The following is a 26,113-nucleotide window of genomic DNA, read 5'->3' as shown; positions in this document are numbered from 1 at the left end:
GATGTTTCGTCTTGAGATGACGCTTGAGTTTTGATGGTTTCATTGACTCTGCACTCAGGACAGCATGGCACAAAACACACTGTGGTTTATCGATGCCGTTGTTGGCGAGCACAGTGGTGAAGCCAATGTTGAGGTAGCATTCTGAGTATCTGCGCCGTTTAGCCATGGACACAACTCACCTCTACTGCTTACTTATCTCCTTGTTAAAATAAAATAAAAATGTTGAATAATGAATGCTTTGGCAACTGTAGATCTTACACTGACTACTTGTGGGGGATGCAGGTAGAGTAATGATGGGGTAAGTATTGGGAGGGAAGGGAGCGTGGCCAGTCAGCGATTCGTCATCCACCAATCAGCAACGGACATGTGACTCACGTGTCGACAGCGAGCACACACACACACTTAATCAGAGCTAAACAGACATACAAGCATACGTACATGCGCGTGCACTCACATACTCGCTACTCACTAGTACACACATACACATTCACACAGGCACATTCACTCACAGGCACGCATACATACACCCATAATATCACCTAATGACATTGAACTAACGTAGCACACATTTTGTTTTGCACCGAAAAAAACCAAAAAAAATTGTAAGAGCATGAAAATGTAATTGATGAAATAAAATTAATGTTATCCCAAGCTACTTCTAACAAGGCAACGCGACTCCCCTGCCAAGGCTTCGCGACCCACCGGTTGGGAACCCCTGGTATAAATCATTGTCAGGGTGATTTGTTCTAATAGACACTTGGCATTCAAAGTGAAAATTTACCATGTCTTATCAACCTTTAACTATATTCTTGCAAAATTATAAATTTAATCTTGCTGCTTATTTCATAGATATGGAAAAAATGGTGGTCATTGAAACTTATGTTTAATTTCATCACCGTTATGTCTCCCAATAATTTTGGCACCCCTTAAAAATATAATTTATCAATTTCTCAATAGCATTGCATTATTCTTCTCTGACATATTTGAATATAGTTTTCAAGAAGATTGAAAACCTGAAAATTCACAAATTTAAAATAGGGCAATTTTAAGTCATGAAAAGTCATTAAATTTTATGGTTGGTTGGTTTGGTATTTTATGGTGCAAAGTTACTAAGCTATCTGTACTAAACATCTGGTAAAAAAATTAACTAAAGTAAAATTATTAAAATTCATAAAAAGAATTTAAGGTAAAACAAAACAAAGTTTAATTTTTGAATTAAAAACATAAATAATGTAAAATCAAATTTTTATATCTAGTTTACAGCAGTAAGAGAGAATCTACAGTAATACAAGTTCTAAAGGACTTTCTGAAGCTTAGCTGTAATTATCATAACTCATCAGGATGACTGAAGGATAAGTTCAAAAATCAGCATTAGTCACCCGAAGTTGGCCTATCCAGTCCTGGTTTTGAGTTATTTGATGGTATGGCTGTTTTCGGAAAGTAAAGTAATACAAGTTTTAAAGGACTTGTAGCAAAATTTTAATTATTATAACTCTTCAGGATGACTAACAGGTTGTTCAAATAACAGCATTAGATACCTGAAGTTGGCCTTTCCAGTCCTGGTTTCAAGATACTTGATGTTACAGCCATTTTCTAATTTTAAATCAAACAAGATGTACTTTAATTCTTAAAAGGGAATCACATTAAAAAAAAGTATAATATATAAATTAAAAACTAAAATAGCATTAAAGAGATTAATGGCTTTTAAAAACTAAAAACATTTGTCAGGTGAACAGTGTCACTATCTCTAATAACACTATCTAATGTTATGGATAAATCTTGGGACAAAACATGTTTAAAATGGTGCCGTTGCTGAGAGTCATAATGATGGCAAAACAATAAAATGTGGGGTATTGTGATTTAAGTGTCACACTAACAACACATTGATGCATCAGTTCCACATAAAAGAAAATGGTGAGTTACAAAACTGTGACCAATGCGTAGTCTAGTTAGACAACTTCCTCTTTCCAATTCTTACAGAAGCAAGACAGCCAGAGTCCAATAGAGGGTTTTGTTTCGAAAAGCTTGTTTTCACATTGCTCACTCCAAGTCAACTGCCAACTGGCATGGAGCTGAGCCTTGAATACAGGACCATAGTCCATATACAGAACAGGCACAGCAGTGATAGTGCTAGAGCAGATAGATTTAGGTGCAGTGTCAGCGAGCCTATTCCTGCAAATAGCAACGTGGCATGGCATCCAGAAAAACTGGATAGCAGTAGATATTAAAGAGAAGTGGACCAGTCAGTTTTGTATATCGGCAAGAACAGGGTGACAACTAAAGTGAAGCAATTCCAGAGCCAGCAGGGAACTAAGCAAGTCAGTACAAATAGTGCAATTTGAGTACTGCTTAGCTTCTACATGATCCAGGGCAAGAGAAATGGCATACAGTTCAGCAGTAAACAAAAAAACTGTAGAGGGGATTCTGTGCACAACCACTGAACCACAACAAACCATGGCAGACCCCACAGAGTCAATTGATTTCTAACCATCCGTATAAACAGGAATGGAAAGATGGTTTGAAAGATGTTCAGCATATAAAATACAGTACTTCCAATTGGAAGTATATGCTTTTCTCCGATGACTTAAAGAAAGGTCACATTTGGGGATTGTAAGAAGCCATGGTGGGATGGGATGACCAGTGGATACAGCAATGTTATCCAAGGACGGACTCAATTCATCCAACTACACCTGGATACAAATGGCAAAGGGAGCAATAGCAGATTGTCTGTTCTGAAAAAGCATGGCCCACCGAGGAAGGAAAACCCAACCCCAGGTGGGATTCTGTGGTAATGATCAAAGTTTCAAAGCATACAGTAAAGACAGTTGCAAATGGCAGAGGTGTAGAGGAGGTTGATGAGACTCTGTGTATATGCTCTGGACTGTGGAAGTGCAGAAAGCCCTGGTGCAGGAAAAAAGTCCCTGATGATAAATGGGACCCAGCATCTTCAAGGCCGAGGTCGTGGCAAAGCCATAGACCAATGACCCATAGTCTAGTTTTGATCGAATAAGAGCTGCTTGATGTGTGGTATAAAAGTCAGCTTACGGTCAAAGATAAGTCCCAAGAACTTTGTCTCAGAGACCACAGGTAGCACAACTCTGCTGATATGAAGTTCAGGATCAGGGTGAATACCCCATTAGCAGCAAAAATGCATGCAAACAGATTTAGAGAGAGAGAGAAGTTAAAACAGTCTGCTGTGGACTGCTTCAGTAATCAATTGAAGCCAGTCTGTAGCTGCTGCTCAATATACCTCATGCTCGATGACTTACATGAGATGTGAAAGTCATCAACATAGAGCCTGTTTGCAACAGTAGGAGGGAATTCATCAGTGATAGTATTAATCTTTATACTGAAAAGTGTGACACTCAAAACACAACCCCGATACTCTCCAAGTTCCTGTATAAAAGAACAGAAAAGTGTCGACCCAACATGAACTTGGAATCGTCAGCCCATTAAAATTTTTTTAATAAAAATGGGCAAATGGCAATGTAACCCATATAATTGGAGGTCTCACAAAATGCCATACCTACATGTAGTACCATAAGCCTTCTCAATGTCAAATATTGTTGATACAAGTTATTGTCATTTAAAAAAGGCTTCTCTAATTGACGATTCAAGTCGAATCAGGTGGTCCATGGTAAAGCACTGTCATCAGAGAGGAGGTTGTTTGATTCAATGAACCAAACAAGACGAGCATTGGATAGTAGTTTGAAGGAATCTTGGGATTCTTCCCAGGCATAGAAAAAGGTGGGACAATAGCCCAGCACTAGGCATCAGGAAAAACATTCTCTGCCAGATCAAGTTAAAAACAATCAGAAAAGTAGCAAGAGAAGCAGGAGATAGATGGTGCAGCATATCATAGTGTACATCATCAAGTCCGACAGATGTACTGTCAGATCGGTGAAGGGTCAGTTTGAGTTCCACCAGTGTAGGGGGCAATTATAGTCATAGAGACAATCAGCTCGAAAAGAAAGAGGTGATTGCTCTGCCTGAGTCATGATGGCTAAGAAGGTGGAAGATGAAGCAGAAGTGCTAGATACCTGGCAAAAGCTTTCACCTGGAGTATTGGTGATGCTCCAGGTATTGGCTACTTCCTGGCCATCAGAGAGCAAGACTGAGAGGGGGACAGAATTGTATTGCCAACTGACCTTTCGATTCTTGTTGCATATGACTTTGGAACTAGTGGTAGAAGATATACTGGTTGTGAACTTAAGCCAAGATTCCTTCTGGGTCTGACGTCTTATCAACCGAGCATGTGCACAGGTCTGCTAAAAAGCAATGTGGTTTGAGAGTGTGGGATACCTACAAAAAGTATCTCAGGCCCATTTTAGTCTTTTTGTGCCAGGTAGGAGGCAGGATTCCACCACAGATGAGGATATTATGGAAAACGTGTAGAGGTTTTAGGAATACATTGAGCAGCTGCCTGTATAATACAGTCAGTTACTGCTGCTATGCACTCGTACAGACATTGACTTACAGACAATGGTAGGATCATGTTCTATGAGAGCAGTGAAAGAGGGCTAGTTAGCTTGATACAGCTTCCAGGATAACATGAGACCAACAGTACCACCCCTCATGTACTCGTCTATCACACAGCCTGTCCTTTCTGTAGAAAAAACTGTCAAAAGGTGACTGTATCAGCAGGTTTCAAAAATGTTCCCTGTAAGGAGACATACAGGTTGCAGGAAGCAATCAGTGCTTTGATGCCATCCAGATTAGAACCTATACCTTGAGAGCTCTATTGTATCAAGGTGGCCATTTTTATTTATGTTTAAACGAATTGGGTGGTGAACCCTTCTGTTTACAACCTCATCTTTTTCTTTATTCAAGGGAGGTCTGTTGACCTCCATGAATCCTGTCCTGGGTTGATTGGGTAGGTCTTTGTTGTTGGAAGGGGATTCCAGGGACTGAGGACATGAACAAATGATCGTTTTGCATCTTGGGGCAGGAGAAGAAGTTGCACCTGAGGAAATTCCCATACCCAGAACCAAAGGAAGTGGATCTTGGGGTTTGCTGGAATGGATGTTAGGGACAGAGATGGGTGTTGACATTGATTCATCAACTGTTTTAACCATGGAGGTCAAAAGACTTTTCATTTGTTTTAAAAATGATTCTTCAAAGGCACAGAGATCCATTTTCACTCCCACTGTAGTAGTGGAACAAAGTGCAGCAGCATACGTCCAAAATAAAGTGGTGGACAGCATCTTTCAAGCCTAAGGGTAAGTAATGTTTTGAATATTCTTCAAATGCTGCACCTCTTTTTCTTCCAACCATTCAGGGCAAGAACAAAAGTAGGTTGGGTGAGAGCCATTTCAACTGATGCAATGATGATCTGTTTCACATCAAGCACACGTCAAAGAACCACAACATGATATCTTCAAGTGACCAAACTAATGACACTGGAAACATCTCAGAGGGTTCAGAATATATGGCAGTAACATGCAATTAAGATAACCTGAGGTGATGATGTAAATGTTAAAATGAGGACATTGGTTAGCATCATAATCCCTGCAGAAATTTCTTGGGTGGAGAAACCAGCAAGAATCTTTGACTCAGGGATGTTCTTCAAATCCCTCTCAACAATAACTCCTTGTGATGAATTCAAAGTAGCATGGGGCATAATCTCAATGGGTATATCCCCAATTGCCTTTGAATGTAAGAGGAGTTCACTGTGTTGGGATGTGGATGTTTCCACCAATATGTCACCAGAGCAAAGCTTTTTGACTGACTTTGGAGAGCCAGCAAGTCCTTCTAGTCTCTTCTGAATAAAAAAGGGATACATTTGCCCTAAAGGTTTGTCTGAAAGATAATGTAATATAAGAAAATGAGGAAGTGGTGTTACAGATGTTGAAGATTGCTGCTCAGAATCACATGGTCATTTCCCTGTGAACTGTTTTTTTACTACTTTTAAGTTTTTATTTGGAGGATCCATAATAATAAAAAAAAATTTCAGTGCTCACTGACCCCACCTACCATGGAGCCCTACGAGGGGATGCACTACAGGGTTTCATGAGCACTATACCCAAACACCGGTATCAGATACAACGTCCACAACACCTGTTGAGAACATCCAACACTGGTAGTTGGTTGACCCTAGCTCAAGTGGACCACCTCAAGGTTGCCCATCAACAGGAATTCAAGGCCAAAGTGGTGTGTTAGGGTTGGAACCCTCAACCACCATGATCCTCCCCCCCTTCAGGGGTTGCCAGCAAGGCAAACACATGGGTGGATGTTTAGATCCCAGAGGAGGTAAACTGAAAGAATAGAACCTGCCCTGGGAGGTCCCCTCACCATGTACTGGAATCCACACCAAAGGGAAATTTTATGTTTTAACAAACAAAGTCAGTAAATATCATAATAAACATTAACCCTAAATGTTGTCAAACTCTCCAAGAAAAACTGAAACCTAAATGGGGCAATGTAGTATTTCCCTACTGTATTTTGCCAATCAGAATTCATCATACTCTTATTATTAAAATATTAAATATACATATGACACTCTGCAGTGTATATAAAGAGTTCAGCCTTGGGAACATGGGTGAACCTGCAGTTAAATCACACATGGATGGGAAAAAGCATAAAAATAGCAATATATGTATTAGTTCATTCTTAACTCAGAACAAACCAAGTACCCGTAGAAGTAAGCATGCACATACTAACATAACTGAGAGCATTTCATCTACAGGTGTACTTATAACCAAAATTATTTGGGATGTAAAACTTTGGCTACAATAGTTGTAAAAACATTTTGAAACATTTAAACAGATGTTTCCTCACACCAGTATAGCTCAAAAATTCACATGTGGTAAAGACTGGTGTGTTTGCCTTGTAGGCTTTGGACTTCGTCCATATTTTGATAATCATTTGGCTTCATGCTTGAAATAAGTGAATAAAATTGTATTTATGTTCAACGAATCTCACAATAGAAGCTTGAATAAGAAGCAAATGAACTTTCATATTAGATACTGGGATCCTATTGAGGATTGCACTGTATCACATTACTTTACTTCTGCTTTCATTGGTCATGCCAGGGCTGAAGATCTGCTGCCTGTGTTATAGGAATCCGTTTAAAACATTGGAATGAAAAAAATTACCCAACCTTCCATGGATGGACCAACAATTCACGACTTCTTTAAAATGGTTGTGAAAAGTCACAGTTTGGTGCAGCTAAACTAGTTAAAGCCCCATATTGGTTATTCAAAGATAGTCCAGCATGAAGTGATGACTACATAACTCTCACTGGATCATCAGTATTCCCACTTCACTTTTATGGCCATCATTGGCTCGAGAATAGACCTGCTGCTGAAAGAGCTATTGAGGTATTGCCAATTATTAAATATATTTAAGCTGTGCAAGAAAAGAAGAATGAACCTTCTAGCCAGTCATATCTTACTGTCAAAGATGCAGTGTCAGATAAGTTTACCATGGCTCGATTGGCATTGTTTGAGACCATAGCAAATACTGTGACACCATTTCTAGAAATATTGCAAAGTTCATGTCCCCTTGGAACTATTTTTGTCATCACCTCGAACAGTGTATCAAGAAATTGATGAAATGATGTGTTAAATATGACATTCTACATACTGCCAGCTAAAGTGTTACAAACTCCTGAAAATATATGTGCAAGACTCTGGTAATCATGTAAACTACAAGATTGATCTTGGGCTTAAAATCCAGTCTATATTACAAAACATACAGGATGTTTCATACATATCAATCATGCAGTTCCGTATGAAATGTGAGGAATGTTTATGCATTGTAATGAAACATTTAACTGAGAAAACACTGATAATTTTTGTAATTGCTTGATATTTAAACTTTCTCAACCCTAACAAAATTGTTGATAAGCCATATGTTTGCAAATATTACTTCACAACTCTGGTAAAGAAGCTGATTGAACTACATCATCTGGATGAAGGGACAAGTGAAATTGCCAAGGAAGGAAACTGTGACTTTATAGACAGTAGAAAAATCTTACCTAGTTCTTACTGTCATTATTTTAGAGATTATGATCCACTGAATAACGAGTCAATGGATTCGTTTCTGCATAATTATGTAAGAAAGAGATGTTCATGTCAGAGTTCAACAGTTTGGAAAGTTTTTAAACTTTTACTAATTCAATCTCATGGACAAGCTAGTGTGGAGCAGTGGTTCTCCATAAATAAAAGAAATTTTCATTGAGAACATGCAAGAGGTTTCTCTAGTTGCTCAGAGGAAAGTGATAGAGTATACTGATTTGATTGGTGGTATGTCTAATTTCAAAATAACACCAGCTCTTCTAGCAAGTGCAGCAGCAGCGAGAGAGAAACACAGACAGCATCTAAAAGATAAGAAAAAGAAAATTCAAGTACTACCTTTGGCCCTTAATAGATACTGCTGACTAAACTTATATAATAGTAGAATCCAGTCCGAAAATGAAATCATTTATTGTAGAATCAAATGTATTAAGACAAGCACTACTAAAAACAAAGATGAAATATATAATCTGGATATTGCAATCCAAAAATTAGAGGAAGAACTGAAAAAATGTCTTTGGTATGTTAAATCCAGTCTATCACAATGATGTTATAATGACCTGGAAGTGTCTTTGGCTTCAACATAATGACTGTTTCATCACTGTGACTTTCTGAAGTTTATAAATATAAATGCAATTAGCAATTTGGAGGAACAGCTGAAAATTAAAGACAGAAAAAAAAATCTTAATACTGAATCTGGTAATTTGAGGTGAACATTTTGATTGTTATTGTTTTCGTGTTTTGATGTTTGAAATAACAAATCCTATGAGAATGTCAGAAAGATATTATGAATTGATGTGCTTCAACTTAGTAGGTATTGACTAATTTTGGGGTTCTAATTCTTTAAGGTTCAAATTGGTGTTTATTTGTCTTGGAGATTTTAACTTGAATAAGTGTACATATCACCAAGTCTATTTTGGGTATTTTTACTCTATATGGAAAATCATGGAATTTAGTCCACTTTTGTGTGCAGGAACTCTACCAGTATTCAAAGTAAGGGTGTAATTTTTAGTTGCCCACACAATTGTCAATTAACTCTCTTGTTACAAGGTTGGTTCATTCAACCAACCTCATAAGCATTTTGTACTCATTATAGTTTGAATATCATTAGCTTTTAATACACTTTGGGTATTTTCACAAAATGTGGCATACTTTTAGTAAACAGTACAAGCATTTGTACAGAAAAAAATATCAGATTTAATGGAATCAATTTTTTTAGACTTATAACATCCCAGTCACTAACACAAGCTCTTAATGAGGAGGAAGGATGGAAGACTGTCAGCAGATTTAAGTATTACTAGAAAAATGTTACCTTCCCAAAACATACTTCCCATCCACTGACACTTACAGCTAGAATTCCACATTGAGAGGGTGGAGGAGCCATTCAGAGAATTATCCATATAGAAAGGTCTGCACAGAACAGGAGTGCACAAAGATAAAAGTAGTATAAGAGTAGGTTAACTGCTCTACATTCAGCACAGGTATGCTATTCCCTTGGAACTTAAGTTTCTCTATCAAGGGTAGGTAGAATAATAAATAAAAAATCAGCATTATAAGCTAACATAAACCACACATATGAGGTTCCATAACTCAGTGTTGGAATTAAGAGGTCTTGGTCTCCATACCCTATGTTGCTAATTATGGCAAGTGGACCACAACCTTAAATATGTAGTTTTACTTTTTGATTGAATCCCAAGTTCTAGTCATAGAATGATGTGTTTCAAATCACTGGAATCACAACGAAATAGTAAACAACATCAAAGTGAATAAACTTTCTCCTTCACCTGAATAAGTCCAACCAAAAGGCAACAACACTCGGCTTCAGAATGAGTATGCCTTAATCAACTGAAGGAACAAAACTCAACCAGTCAGAAATAATAAACATTCATCCTGACTCCCCAACTGAGTTGGCAAGGAGCATTCCACTTGTTCCTTGAATTGTGGAGAGGACATGGAACACTATGTTCAACCAAGGACCGAGGAAGGGAACACTCTGCAATCAAAATTAGAAGGAATAATATACTAAATTGGCATTGATAAAAACAAATGGCCATGCCAACTGTCATGGAGCTGAGCCTTGAATAAAGGGCAATAGTCCACGTATGGAATAGGCACAGCAGTGATAGCACCAGAACAGGACTTAGCTGCAGTGTCAGTGAGCTCATTCCCATGAGTATCAAAAGTGGTCTGTTATCCAGAAAAACTGAATATAAGTAAATGATAAAAAGTCCAGTCGGTTTTGAATACTGATGAGAATAGGGTAAGAACTAACATGAAGCCATTCCAGGGCCAGTAGAGAGCTAAGCGGTCGTTATAAATAGTACAGTTCATTACTGCATAGCTTGTATGTGATCAAGGGCAAGAGAAATGGTGTACAATTCACCAATAAACACAGAAAATTTAGAGAGGATCCTGTGAGCAATTATCAAATCACAACAAACCATGGCAGAGCCCCCATAGTCACCTGATTTTGAACCATTCGTAAAAATGGGAATGGAAGGATGGTTCAAAACATGTTTGGCAAACAGAAGGTGATACTCCCAATTGGGAGTATCTGCCTTTTTCAGATGACTCAAAGAAAGATCACACTTGGGGATAGTAATAAGCCATGGTAGGATGGGCTGACCTGTGGAGACAGCAACATCATCCAAAGACAGACCCAATTATGCCAACTGCACATGAATATGAAGGCCAAAAGGAACAATGGTAAACCATTTATTCTGAAAAAGCATTGCCCATTGAGGAAGGAAAACACAACTCCAGATGGGATGCTGTGGTAAGAATCAAAGTTTTGATGCATATGGTAAAGGCAGTTGCAAATGACAGAGGTATAGAGGAGGGTCATGAGACTCAGTGTATGGATTTTGGATTGTAGTAGTGCAGAAAGCCCCCACACATAGCTGATGGTGAAGAGGGTCCAACATCTTCAAGGCTTAAGTTCTGGCAGAGCCATAGACCAGAGACCAATAGTTCAGTTTTGATCAAATGAGGGCATGACAGATCTCGAGCATAAAACATCAACCTGTTCCCTAAGAGGTGGAAGAGAGGACACAGTGGATATTCAGCGCCCTTATGCTCTTTACATATAGCTGCTTGATGTGTGGAATGAAAATCAGCTTACAATCAAATATGAGCCCCAGGAATTTTGCCTTGGGGACCACAGGAAGCACAACTTCACCAAGACAGAGTATGGGATCAGGGTGAATACCCCATTGGTGGCAAAAGTGCATGCAAATGGTTTTAAAGGTAAAAAAAAGTAAAATTGTTTGCTGTGATACGCTTCAGTAAATGAATGTGGGCAGTCTGAAATTGCCACTTAACAACTGAAACAAGATGTGGAAGTAATTAACATAGAGTCCATTTGCAACTGTAGGAAGAAGTTTTCCAATGATGAAATTATCATTTATAATGAAAAGTGTGACTCCAAGCTCCTATGGGAAAGAATGGGAAAGTGTTGTACCCACAGAAACTTGGAATAGCTAGTTCATAAAAATATTTTTGATAAAAAATAGGCAAATGGCCATGCAACCCATATGAATGGAGATTCACAAAATGCCATACCACCAAGATGTTGTCACTTGAGAAAGTCTTCCCTGATTAATGTTCAAAGTCAAATCAAGTGATCCATGGTGGAGTGCTGTCCTTGAAACCCCCACTGAGTGGGCTAGAGAAGTTTGTCTGATTTGAGAAAACCAAACAAGATAAGCATTAACTATCTTCTCTGAGAGGCATCATTTTGTAGTGAATATCATCAGGACCTACTGATGTACTATTTGACTGATGAAGAGCAAGCTTGAGTTCCACCAGTGTAAAGAGGCAATTATGATCATAAAGACAATCAGCCCAAAAGGAAAGAGGTGATCATTCTGCTCATGTCTTGATCACTAAAAAGGTGGGGGATGAAGCAGAAGTGCTAGATGCATGAGAAAAGCTTTTACCAAGTATTGGCAATGCTCTGAGCATCAGCAATTTCCTGGCCATCAGAGAGCAAGATCGAAAAGGGGGCAGAAGTATACTATACACTGACATTCTGAATCTTTTCCCATATGACTTTGGAACCAATGGTAGAAGAGATGCTAATTGTGTACTTAATCCAAGATTCCTTCTGGCTTTAACATCTGACCTGCCGATCATGTGCACAGACCTGCTGAAAAGCAATGTGGTTTAAAGTGTGGGATACCTATGAAAGGTATCCCAGGCCTATGTTTGAGCATTCTGTACCATTTGGCAGGCAAGATTCCACCACAGATGAAAATACCATACAAAGCATGTCCAGGTTTTAGGAATACACTAAGTAGCTGCCAGGACAATACAGTCAGTCACTGCTGCTAAGCAGTTGTTTATTCTCGGAATGTCAGGAAAGTGAACAATGTCCTATGGGTTACTTTCAACCCTTTCAAGAAGTAAGAGAAAAGTGAAGGGGAGCAGATAGAGATAAACAGCAGTAAAAGATCAACTTGGTGCATGAATGTAAGTATAAGAACCAGTATTGTTGTAATCTGAGAGCATATGCTCTATGGAACAACCCTTCCCATCAATATCAGCACCACCTCAGAAGGGAGTATGTCCATTAAAATCTCCCAAGAATAAAAAGGGAGATGGTAATTGTTTCATAAGGACATCAAGGTCTGAATGATTTTAGATCTCTTCAAGAGACAGGTAGAGAGAACAAAGAGTGAAGGTACAATCTATAAGATGATGTTTTTGAGTGACCAAACCACTGACATTGAGAATGTATGGACGTACCTTACAGTTCAGATAACCTGCCTTGACTTTGGCAGGTGAACATAGTGATGTAAATGTTAAAATCAGAACATTAATAAGAATCATACTTTCATCTTTGCAAGTGGAGATTCAGCACACTGCTGAAACACTTTGGCTGGAAAAACCAGTGAGAATCTCTGACTTGCAAAAGTTCTTTAAATCCCTCTCAACAGTAACTCCTCTAGAGGAATTCAGAGTAGCATGGGGAGTAGCCTCGATGGGTATATTCCCAATCTTCTTTGAAGAGCTTGGTGTGTTGTGGTGAAGATGTTTCCACCAAGATGTCTCCTGAGCACAGCTTCCTTACTAACTTGGGGGAGCCATCAAGCCCCTGTATTCCCTTTTGAATGAAAAAGAGGGACATATATCCTAAAGATTTCTCAGACAGTGAATGAAGAATGAGAAATCAAAGTGTTGAGTTTGACTTAGATAGTCACTGTATAAGTTGTCTATACATGGTTGTTTTCCAATAATCTGTTTTTTTTCTGTTATTTCATTTTAAGTTTTTGGTCATGAGTGGGGATATCCATAATAAAGTAAAAACATTTCAGTGCTAACTGTCCCTACCCACCACTGAGCTGTGGGAAGAGATGCACTGCAATGCCAAAGAAGAACATTGCAGCAACAACAGGGTTTCATGAGCACTATACCCAAACACCTGCATCAGACACAATGTACACAATACCTGTTGAAAACTTCCAACAATGGTACTTAGTTGACCCTAACCCAAGTGAACAAGGTGTTTGACTATTGGGGGGGGGGCACCCAAAAACTACCCATCTACAGAAATTCAGGCCAAAATAGTGTGTAAGAGTTGGACCCTTTCCTCCTTTCACAGGCCACCACCCACAGCAAACATGTGGGTTGATATTTAGATTCCAGAGGAGGTAAACTAAAATTACAGAACTTTCTTTAAGAGGTCCCCTCACCACGTACAAATATCGACCTCGAGGGGCTAAACATTTGGAGAAGGCTAAATAACACTGAAGAGTCAACAATTTTTCAATATTGAAAATAATGAAATGTAGATGATAAAATTGCATTACCTAAAATGACAAGAAACAAAGCTAGTCCCAAATTAAAAACGAGATGTGGTGGGCACATTTGGTTGAAGAAGGTTCAAATTCCTTGTAAGGCACACATGTCAATTTTAGAAGTTAAACCCCAGAGAGCTTTGAAAGGTTTCATTGTAAAATGTTGGATAGGCAAAGAGAAAGAGGCACATGTGGACCTTCTTGAAGTTACTATAGAAAAGGAAACCACGACTAGACTGGCCAATCTGAGGCTGCCAAAAGCCTTAGGCAGAGGATAAAATTATGGCATAATTCTTGAGTAATAATCAAACTGGGAGAAAGGCATACACATTCAATCCTATCCAATCTAGAGTGATTTCATCTATTACCAAAGACCAAGAATGAGGATCTTGGGACAAAAATGCCTGTAGTAAGAGTGACAGAAGTGTCAATTACCCGAGAACCTAACCAAGAGCAAAGCTATGGGAAAACCTTGCAATTGAGAATCCTTTCAATTGGGAAATCATTTGGGTTTAGATGGGTAACTAATTGTCTATGAAATTCATCACCCTAAGAAAACGACAATGCAGAAAGGTGATATGGTATGAGTGAGCCCCATAGAGAAGTAAACAAAGTTCAAAAACAAGGTCACAAGCATAGGTGCTCTCATGATGGGAAAAATTAAGAGACCGCTGTGGAAATGATGGAAAGAATCATGACAACATTCCTTTGCAACAGGTCTAGACCTTGAACCACCTGTTGGGCAGTAAGAAGTTTGAAACTGTTGATGTAAAAGAAAGATTCATCTTCCATCCATCCATGTATCCTGGAATTTCTGACCTTCAACATATGCACCCCATGCTGGACATATGGCATCTGTGAAAAGATGAAACTTTGAACATAGTGTGATATAGGTACACTGATTCATTGATTGCACAGTGACCACTGAAGGGACTGCATGTGTACTTAAACCTGAAGGAATCAGAGAATCGAGGGATGCCAGCATCTCCAAAAGAGACAGAACTATCCATGTAAGTAATAGCCTGACCACCCATATGATAGCGTGGATCTTAATGGGAGTTGGATAAGTTTGGCTTAAATTCTTGAAAAACTCCTATAATCCTGCAGGAAACATACAGTGCAAATGCTAAGCCAAACAGTAGATACCTTAACAGCTGCATCTCACCCCTATGCACAAAATGCAGATAGTGTAAAATGAATTAACTAGAAATGCATCAACAACACTGAATAGACCTGGTGAAGAATGTCAATGCAGGTTGAGAAAAGAACTCCATTATGAACCTGGGAGAATAAAAAAATTGGCTGAGATGAGAAACATCGATGATCATTCATCAGTCTCCTATCATTTGGGGTGTAACAAATAAATGGGAATACAATCTTAGAAGAACAGGATGAACTCTCGCTATCACCCTGTTACCAATAACTCACTGATAGCTTGAGAGTGGAAATCCACATTCCACCAATCAGTTAGGGGTTGAAAGACTAATGATGGTGGAGAAGTGAATGGAATTACCAATCCTGATAACAGAACAAAATAATTGTGACTCTGCTGTGAAAGAATATCAAGTGTCTATCAGTTGTAATAACCTCACTCCTACAGACCCCCACTCATGAAGGTAGACAACAATGCCTTTAGCGACAGCTTAAGTGGAAGAGTCTTGAAACTAAGGACAGAATCTATTTTGAGTATCCATAGAGTGAGGAAAAGAAGCCTGGGGTTAGGACATGAGACATAATTGTGCCCACAACTCCAATGCCTCTAGAATGCCTGCAAACATCAAGTGACAAAGAAAAGAAGACTCATATAACTCACAATGAGCTATAGCAGGTAGAACTCCCTCCAACAAAGTACCTACTCAATAAATCCTAACAACATACAAGTTTTTGGGGGAATAAAAATCCCTCAGAGCAAGAGTCAAACAAATGCATGAGATTGTGATCTCTTTAATGTAATCACAGGGTCCAGCCTGGAGCTCCACATATACAAAAGCAGATGTAGTTTTTGGATTTGGTATATACAACCACTTGGTGGTGATAAACTAAAGCATAGAAACAGAAGAATGAGGATACAGCATATATTCATTTCATCACGTAATAAAACAGTAAATCTTCCAGCTTGAACTAGTAATATCATGGATAGGAGGAAAACTAAGTAATCCCTCCCAGTCTTTCCACCATCAAGTAAGGAATAAACTCAAAGGCAACCTAAAAAAATTCCAAATACTCACAAACTTGAATGATTGATTGATGAGAAGTAGCAAGAGGTGATTGATCACATAGGAAGTTGACTTAGTGAAGAAAGGCATCAGCAAAATAGAATTTACATTCCTAAAGAATGTCCTGGGTTTTCATGAAATGCAGACTTGGAACCCCCAGGAGAAACACCCTCGGGACAAATATGTATCTCAGTCTTACAGTGGATCAAATCATGGACAGCCTCAACTGAGGGTGGGGATATTATTCATAGAGAAATGCTAGACAACACAGGAGGAATAAGGAAGGTCTGATGAGCTTCTGCACTGACAACACTAACACAGGAATTCATACCTGAAAACAGTGCATGCTTTTATTTTTAGGAAATAATAATTGTAGGGAATTCTACCAGACAATGCCAAAATTGCAATCCAAAACGTAGTGAAGCACAGCATTTCAGAGAAATCTGTGATCAACACTTTGTTGCTAAAGAGTCGCTACATTATCTGAATGAAATGTTTATATATACTACTAGGATAGAAAGTCTATTGGTATGACATTGAGAGTGTCACAGGTCAAAAACTGACAAGGGAATAAAAGACTAGAGCAAACAAAACTAATGCTTAGATGGGCAAAGTAAAGATCAAGGAATAGCTATAAGTGTTAGTTGATAAGTATGATTGGAATACATCCTATGATAGATGAAAACCTTGGCTTTCTATTGGTTATAAATAACATGATATTGAACATCAGAGAGAACTATTGGTAATTTCTAAAGGAGGATGTAGCAAGAGGAGTCCTGATTGTTTATTTCATGGCTTTGTTACCAAATAAGATTGAAGGTTATAGAAATTATGCTTTGCCTGAGCATTGATGGTATTATAATGTGTAATTTACATTAAGTTTCATAGCCCTTGGATGGGTGGTAAATAAATTAGAAAAGAGGGAATGCCTAGAGAACAAATGTCACAATTTTCACAATGGGAGAAATAACATTTTTCATTAATATTGTCTTAAGAAAGTAAAAACATAAAACTTGTATACTATTAAAATATTGATTATTAGCTACTTTTTATGCTATATTTATTGCTATACCCTGAAAAAGAAAGTAATTTAATTAAATTTTGAACATAATTCATTAAAGCCTCATGCATGCACAGAAAAAAAATGCCCACAGAGAGAGAGTTAACATATTCAACAGTTAAGTTAGAAGATTTGTGACGTGTTTCAATAAATATCCCAGTATTGCTGCCAAATATTTAGTTTATTTATTAATAATGGAATAACCAATTCTCAGCTCTTTGCTCTATAAATTGTAAAAAATGTGTTAGTAAAAAATGGTTTTTATCTCTCTTTACTTGATGGTATATTAAAAGTTTTTCATTATTGTTTTTTAATGGAGAGTACACCACACATGAAATGAGTTATGACGTGCCCAAACTGTCATTTTAAGTCAGTCTCTCATTTATGGGTAAAACACAGCTGTGTGTTGAGAAATAAAAAGATCATGAAATCAGATTATCCATAAAGTGTGTATAGCCTTAAAATCAGTATTGAGAATTGAGAACTTTTTCAAAATAAAGGACGAAATTAATAAACTTAAATGCTGCTATGATGGTTATCAATATTTGTTTTCAATATGGATGTGATTAAGTGGGATCAAGCATGTTTCCTTTAAAGCAGTATATCAAAGAGCATCTGCAGACTAGTGCTGATAATTCTTCAAATACCTACAAACATTTAGATCAAAAATGTGATAGCACTGCTTGTGAAAAAAACATTGCCCTACTATGTAGTTCCAACAATAAACAAGAGGTTAAAAAGTCAAAGAGATTATCACAATCAAAAACTACAACCAATATTGAACTCTTAATTCATCAGTGATAGAAACTGTTTATCTTGAGGTCATGGTGACTCATGATCAACACAATGGTTTTGATACAAAAATAATTAGGGTCAATTCATTTTCGAAAAGTAGTCTGCCCATGGGACATTATTAGATAAATTTTGGTTGTCTGATACAACTGGACTACCATTATTTAATATGTTACATAATATGATTTTGCAAAATAAATCAAGGAAGAACACAAAGCAGTGTATTATACACAGTTTAACTTAGAGTAAAAAGCATTTTTAAGCACCAAAGAAAGATCACCCACTTCACCAATATTACATAGTATAAAACTCAAAACAATGTAATAAGCATTACCACAGTACCCTCTACAACTTCTCGTCAGTTCTGTTTATTTTCTTAGGGCCTTGAATGCTTAAAAAGGCAAGTAAGATAAGTACAAAATTATAGACTTATGATACCATAGTTGTTATATAACAAAAGAAATAGTGAACACAAATTTATAAACAACAGAGATCACATTCATATTACAATCTTCACTGTAAATTAAAAATACCTAACTCAATATGTTTTTTTTTATAACATTTTTTGTTATAGTTAACAATCTCACTACAGGCAGTTCAAAATGTATGTCACAACCCTTTTAGAGTTGTATTAAAAAGTTATTTAAACTTTGTTATTAATTATCTTGATACATGAATAAACTTGCCATGAAATATAGGTATTTAACAAAATTTTAATATTATATATGTTTTAAGTTCTTAATTTATAAGGAAATATTTTCAAAAATCCTCAATCTTACCCTTGTATGAAAATTGTGCCATTTGCTTTATAAGTATCCCCACGTCTCTAGTTTAATTTCCATCCCTACAAGAAGTAGGGGATTTAATGAAAATTACTCATTATGGTATTGTTATTACTAGGATGAAGCATATTTTTATAGTGTTCAAATTTATTTGATTACAGAGCCATAAATTAAAAAAACAGAACCCTCTTGCTAAACATACCTGTCATATCCTTTCTTTCAGAAAATGCCAATAGATCTCTTCAACTTTTAATACCATGTTATTTATAACCAGTAGAAATCCAAAGTTTTAACCTATTAAATAATGTATTATAATTACATTATTTTCTGTACAGAGAATTGTTAATTTTTTTCTAGTTCCAACTATATTCCCATTGGAAACACACTGACAAGCTTAGCTGAATTTTTAATGGCTCTTATATCACACAGTTAAAAAGCCAGAAAAAACTATGATAACTATGAAAACGATATTTTCTGCTTTTTTACCTGCTATTATTCTGTGTTCTGAGGCACATTATTTAAATAAGGAAAAAAATTTTAATGTAGCAGATCCATTAGTATACAAAAATAGGTTTAAGTCTCATTGACATCCAACAGCAAAATAGATCCAAGTAATTACTATATTTCTTGTTTTCACGTATTTAGGAATTAGAAACTTATTAGGTTAGTTTGGTAAAATAACGAAAATAAATATTAATTTTATTTTCCTAATATACACTTACAAGGATAATGTAAGCTAGACATTTTCCAAGTGATTTACAACTTGTGTTGCAGGATTATTAGCTAGGCAGGGTCCAAATAGCAAAAAAAAGAATAAAATTTAAGTAGAAACAAATGTATATACTATCATTAGCTTTAAGCTATTTAATATAAACAAGTCTAGTTTCCTGTTACAATCTGAATTCTAGAAAAAAAAGTATTTAATTTAGATTTAATTAATATAAATATATTTTTTATAGTGATTATGAAGTTGGTCAAACTGATCAACCCTGTATAGAGTTAAGGTAGGAAAAATAACAACATTTTACTGAAAGAAACGTTGGGAATGTATTTAGGAGGTTTTATAGATTATGCAACTGAAATTTGACAATTGTCAGATAGAGAAAAGTAGTTTTAACATTAACATGAAAAATCACTCTGCAATTGAAGCAATCTTCTATAAATCATTTCTGTGTATTCATAAAGTAATTTTTATAGTAAAACTACTTTATTCAAACATTCTGATTTTTGTTTATAAAAAACTTGTATTGGTTACTGAAAGCTTACAAAATTTCCTGGAAATACACAAAACATATTAAAAGTTGTTGTATGGAAACTCTTAAGGTCAAGTAGAACAAAGTCTGTAGCAAGTGAGTTAACGGGCTATGTATGTGTTACAAATGGCAGGTAATATCTATCTGTTCCAGTTAACAAGCCAAGTGTAGATGTTTTGCTATGAACAACAGGTATAATCTGTTCCAGTTAACAAATCAAATTAATATTTTATAAACTTAAGGCATTAATAAGTTGTATCTCTAAAAATTTTAGGATATAAATTATTGTTTTTTATATTAGCATTATCTCTATACATATACAAGTGACATCACACAAGATACTGCACAAATTAGTATCAGAGACATAACACATAACATAACCTATGTTACTGCATAGGTTAATGTTAGAAACATCACACAAGATATTACAAATTAATATCAAAGACATCTTACAAAATACTACATATTAATATTGGAGACACTATATAATATACTACATAGATTAATATCAAAGGATTACACAAGATATTACATATGTTAATATCAGAAACATCACACATGTTAAGTACTGGAGATGTCACATAAAATGCAGATTAACCCTTAAACAGTAGCCATCATCAATTGATACTGCTACCTAAAATATTTCTGCCAAGATACTACAGAAGTCAATATCAGGAATATGATACAAGGTAATGAATGAAATTTATAGTGATATATCTTTTTTATAACACTGAAAATCCTCAAACATTTCTATATCACACTTCACATTTGTTTTCCTTCTCCTTCCAGGATATCAATGAAATACTAGCTCAGGAGAGACCCGAATGGCAGTTGATAATGGCTTATGTTGCAGTTATTTACAGATATTTTGAAAATTAAACTTCCATCTATAACTGTTCAAACAACACTATACAATAAATTCTTTCAGGTAAAAAAACAACTGTTGTGTGAAATGATGCAAAACAACAGGACCTTAAAAATGATTACTTATACATCATACTTTGCAAAAAAAAACAAAAAAGCTTATTTATATGTCCTATGAACTTAACTTTTAATACAAGTGTTGCTTATAATGAAAACATGAGACAAAAACTATGGTAATACAATGCAAATATGATATTTCTGACAATAGAGACTGGTATCATGGTTAACCTACTAAAAACAAATTAACTTTCAAGACAGTGTTTACCATCTCAGGTGACATAAGGCATTATGAACCCTTGAGTGTGTCAGTGATGATTTTTAATTTGAACACCTTTTTCTAGACTGATAAAGAAACAACATTTTGTTTCAAGCCAGCTCTCTGCTTTATAACAGAAGAAATAATTATATTTTAATATTTTCACCAGCTGTATACAAGACTTGGCAGCACAGGAATGTGCTACTGTGAGGTTTAACCTGATGTTGAAGAAAATACACACACCAGCAAAATGTCATAGATAAATTTTCACCTTCAAATATACAAGAGGGTAAGGGTATGTGGTACCAAAGTATTGTGTTGTGAAGAGTTTGCAAAAAATAAGGAAATGTAATAGATATGTTTTGTTTGCTGTTTACAACGTTCAAGATTCCATTGTTGTCAGCAACAAAATGAAGTGGTTTCATACACCAAGGAATTATGAGATTCACCTCATGAGAAATAAACTGAAGAATTGGAAAAAAATTACTTAATATATACCTGCATTCTTCCTTAATCATAATAGCTTCCTCAAATACATTAATAATAAGAATACCATGTTATTCCTTTTGATTGTACATACCCAAATCCTATTTAATAAGTTCCCAGATACTTCACTTGATCAGTAAAAGAATTTTATAAACTGAGAAGATATCTAAATCTGTATGTGTTTATGTATAAACATAATCCTATTTTGATATTGGAGTATCAGTGTCTTACCACTGATGTAAAATTAACTGTTGATATTATTTTTCAAAGCTTCAGCTTTGCATTTTCAAATGATGCAATGATAAATTAAAATAGATAATACTAATACCAAAATTGTAAAAAAAAAAAATAATAATAAAATAATTGGTTCAAATTGTTTTTTAACTCAAATTTATATGCTATTCACAAAAGAAGGATAACAATTCTTGAGATAACATTATTTATAACAAAGGAGAACAAAGATAAATGTTTCAGAATTCTGCAGAGTCTGTCTTCAATATCTAAAGCAAAATAAAGTAATTACGTTATTCGTAAGTAAATAACTTTAGATACTGAAGATGGAATCTTTAAAATTGTGAAACATCTATCTGTGAGATAGATAACACTATTTATCCTTAGCAAATATCAGACTATTTGCTATATATATCTGTGAGACACAGATAGATACACAAATTATGTAATAATTTATGTTATGTACAAATATTGTTGTTTATTTTAAGAATCATTATCCTTTTCATTGTACAGTTTTGTTTACCTCCAAATATATCAACTGTTATTTACATATTTGTGTGAAACAAGTAGTTAAACTACAACAATGAAGAAAGTGTGTCTAGTCATGATGACCCACTGGAAAAAAAATAGCATAGAATGTTTTATTTCAAACTAATTAAAGGTGGCTAAAAGACAAGAATCAAAAACTATGTTTTTACATAAACTGTAAACTCTATTTAAAAGTTTCTAAATGCAAAACATATCTACTACAGGAGAGTGGTTGAAGAGAAACAAGGTGAACATACTTAATGAAACATTAAGATTTGATTCCAGTTTCAAAACTTCTTAAAAAGTCTTAAATACTGGGTACCAAAACTGCTTCACATGTGGGCTTTCATGAAGCTGCTTAAAAAAGCTTCTAATAAGAAATGCACTTAAAATAGACAAAGTAAGTCAATCTAGTCCAAAAATGTTGATGTCATTCCATGTTTTGCCCCTAAGTTTGTATTAAAATTTTGTACTGCAAAAACATACATCAAAATCATAATATAGTTACTATTCTTTATAATGCTATTGAGAAAGGTCATGAATGAAATAAATCTAAGTAAAAAGAAATAACAAATAAAGTCCAGAAATACCAAGAGGCATAAAGATTGAACTTATTTTATGCTAAAAGTACTTGTTCAGAATCAATAACAGAAGTATAGACTGCTAATAAATAATGTTCGATACATCTGTTCATAATTATGAATAGAGGAAAAACAAAGAGCTCAGAATTACTAACAGAAACATAAAGATTGTTATTGTCTGGTGCTAAATAAGTCAGTTCAGATATATCAACAGAAAAGTAGACTGTGCTTAATACATTAGTTCCAAATTGCCATAAGAACTCTTGCCACTTAATAGTTACATAAATTAATCAAATCACACTTTAATGAAGAAATCTTCAAAATTCCAAGCTTTAACAATTTCTAATGTACATTTTATTTGATTTATCATTGTTATAGCAAGTTTTTAGATAACAGGAAAAAGTAAGGAATTCTCAGTGTATTTGTTAAACAACACAGTTTAGAACTTATAGAATTCTGTTTGCTTGTGATGTGTGGTATATGTATCTTTTTTCCATCTATTTTGTTAAGAAGGAAAAATATGTATATTTATTTGTGAATATAGTTTAGCTAACTGTTCAGCTTAGTCAGAAGCTTGCTTAAAAGTAAAACATACATTAAACTATTACTGTGCAAATACTACCATTTACGTATGAGGTATTGTAAATCAAGATTAGCTAGAAGCCTATTTAAAAATAACCACACATTGCCATGAATTAATCAAGAATAACCAGAAGCTGTGAAAACACAAAGACAATGGTTCTTTTTACAGAAATCATTGATGCCACTGGTTGAATTAACTGACAAACACAGTGGCAGTTATGCTGTATACAAATTATCAAATCAACCTCTGCACGAGATAACTTGATTTTCTATTTACAGTACTGTTCATTTTTAAATAAAATGAATGATATGCCTCCCTATATTGACAAGTAACTTGCTGCAAGAGACATTTGTACATTTTTATACAGAGAAGGACTGCTGGATTCATAAGATGGCTATAAAACTATGTCTTGCTGACAAGTATCTCAAAATGATAGGCAAATTTAGCAAAGAGAGTGATCTTCTGATTATTACATTGTGCACTATGAAAGAGACTAGTGATTAAAATTTAGGTGATGAAATTCACCCTAGCACTCTACATGGTTCATGCCTGTTTGCATATTATTATGCACTTTAATGTATAACTGTGTGGGCTGAGCAGATAGCCCTTCGTGGCTTTGCTATACGAAACACACACACACACTTAAATCTTAGATATTGTTACCTCAATACCCTAGATTGTCCATCACTCCAATCTGGCTAACATTAGTGCTACTGTTTCATCAGTATATTGTATTTCTTGGCACAATTCCATAGCTTCACTTAACCGAGATGCTAACATATGCTTGCACTGTTAAATGAAAAGAAATAAAACAATATTCATCTTAAATTTCATTCCTGTGCAATGACAGTATTACAAGTTTATTTTTCAAATTGTTGTAGTCTACATGGACATTAACTACGAACATGAAAGATAAGAGGTTGGATAGTAACAATGAAATTCTGAAATATCTTCTGTAATTTGGTTGTGTTGTACCTACCAATTTGTTGTGCTACAAAAACTAGTACCTGCTTTAACATACATTCCCACCATATGATTGAACCAAAGAATGTGCAGGTAATATTTCTATAAAATTGACAGTCTTCAATTAGTATTAATACTGTAAACCAAACGACAAAATGTTTCAGCAAATATTCCAAAATAACTGTTAAAAGTTAAGATTTAAAGCATGTAAAATAGCTTAACATTGAGAAATAGGTTTTGGTGGTATACTGTGCTTCTTAAAAGCTGTTGTGGTACATGATCCCATGAAATCTGCTGTTATACTTTTATTTATTTTGTATTTTTTTGCATTAAAATTTTTCAAATGCTGTACTCTAGTGGAACATATAGTTTTCAAAACACCCATATAAATCAACAGCATATTTAATAATGAAAAACAATCACTTTTTCATAGTCAAGAGTAAGAAATACAGTAATACTTCATAACTAACAAAACAGGACACAATACAACTGGAAAAGTTTGTTCTGAGGAAGAGTGCACCAGGCAAGTATGATAACATCACAAGTTCAGTGTCCCAGTTATGACAACATAAGTGATAACCTCAAATTTTATACTAAGCAAACATAAACATCATTTAGGTTGAATTATATGCACCTGCTTGGAGTTAGATGCATGCCTGACATACACAGGTAAATAACAGGCAAAAAGTTAAGTATTAAAGCAAATCAGTTTCTACGATTGTAAAAGGAATATTTAATTTAAAAGTTGAGTATAATTTGATCATTGACATTGAAACGTGTATACACACAAAACAGATAGTATTTAGCACTTTTAATGCAGAATATGAGTTTCAGCAATACAAGATATTTCAAGGATGTAGCACATAATCTTGAGAGGTTACAATACAGTCTTTACATCTTGATCATATTAAAATGGCTTTAAAAATATTTGTACATTTTGCGAGTACTTGAAATGCATGTACACAATTATACTGTTTATCAATATGTACTATCAATATGATTTTAAAATTTACAGTTTAGTAATAATAATCTTCAAATATATCAACATTAAAGTATTAGTAAACTAAGAGTATAAGTATTTCAGACATGTAATTTATTCACAATAAAAGTACACTAATTTAGGATTAAGGTGTATCAAAAAACCTTAACTGAATGTGTATGGAGTTGGACCCTGTATTGGAAAATTAACATTCATTATAATTCCAAATTTACTTTACATATCTTCATGAAGTATGACATAATTTTTGCCTATTGTAAAGTTTGCATAACTTCCAGAACTTCCAAAAGCACGTCTAAAGATATCTTCCATACTCCAACACAAGCATTTACAATATAAGTGTGTGTAGGAAAACATGAAAAGTTGATAAATTTATTATAATACCATGTTAATATACAGAATGCTACAGGAAAGAGAAGAAAGACATTAGAAAGATAAATCTGTTGTACTGTTTAGATTTTTCAATAATTTTTTTACTATTAATATTATCAATTGCAGTGATTTGGATTGAATAAAAAAAGAATAACTAGATTTAGTAAGATTGATAAATAAAGATAGCAGTGTTAAAGGTTTAAATTAGAGTTTAGTGGTGTAATCTATAATACATTAAATTAGACTTGGAAAGTGTAATGATTTTTTTAAGCTTAG

General features: G+C 35.0%; 2 protein-coding genes and 1 pseudogene across 19 annotated transcripts in view; 2 read left to right on the top strand and 1 right to left on the bottom strand.

Moving 5' to 3' along the window:
- Positions 1–21,832, top strand: part of LOC143244520 (cytospin-A-like) — a 59,955-nt gene extending 38,123 nt beyond the window's left edge. For all 15 annotated transcript variants that reach the window (XR_013025132.1, XR_013025131.1, XM_076489362.1 and 12 more), the window contains one exon: positions 20,706–21,832. Coding sequence is in view for 13 of the 15 variants with exons in the window: in XM_076489362.1 (XP_076345477.1) it covers positions 20,706–20,795 (90 nt within the window). In the remaining 2 variants the exon portion in view is untranslated. The remainder of the gene's footprint in view (positions 1–20,705) is intronic.
- The window catches only part of LOC143244518 (zinc finger SWIM domain-containing protein 7-like), a 94,259-nt gene that overhangs the window by 37,888 nt on the left and 30,258 nt on the right, over positions 1–26,113 (bottom strand). For 2 of the 4 annotated variants that reach the window (XM_076489345.1, XM_076489347.1), the window contains exon 5: positions 24,169–24,294. The exons of 1 other annotated variant lie outside the window; for it this stretch is intronic. In XM_076489345.1, the coding sequence (XP_076345460.1) occupies positions 24,190–24,294 (105 nt within the window). In that variant the 3' untranslated portion in view covers positions 24,169–24,189. Of the gene's footprint in view, positions 1–7,989; positions 8,321–24,168; positions 24,295–26,113 lie in introns of those variants that run through there. One more of the 4 variants, XM_076489346.1, reaches the window with a different exon arrangement.
- On the top strand, positions 6,726–8,380 carry LOC143236903 (uncharacterized; annotated as a pseudogene).

This window comes from Tachypleus tridentatus, chromosome 2 (assembly GCF_004210375.1).
Source record: "Tachypleus tridentatus isolate NWPU-2018 chromosome 2, ASM421037v1, whole genome shotgun sequence".
Lineage (NCBI taxonomy): Eukaryota > Metazoa > Arthropoda > Merostomata > Xiphosura > Limulidae > Tachypleus > Tachypleus tridentatus.
The sequence above is the reverse complement of the archived record's forward strand: the minus strand, read 5'-3'. Positions and strand labels throughout refer to the sequence as shown.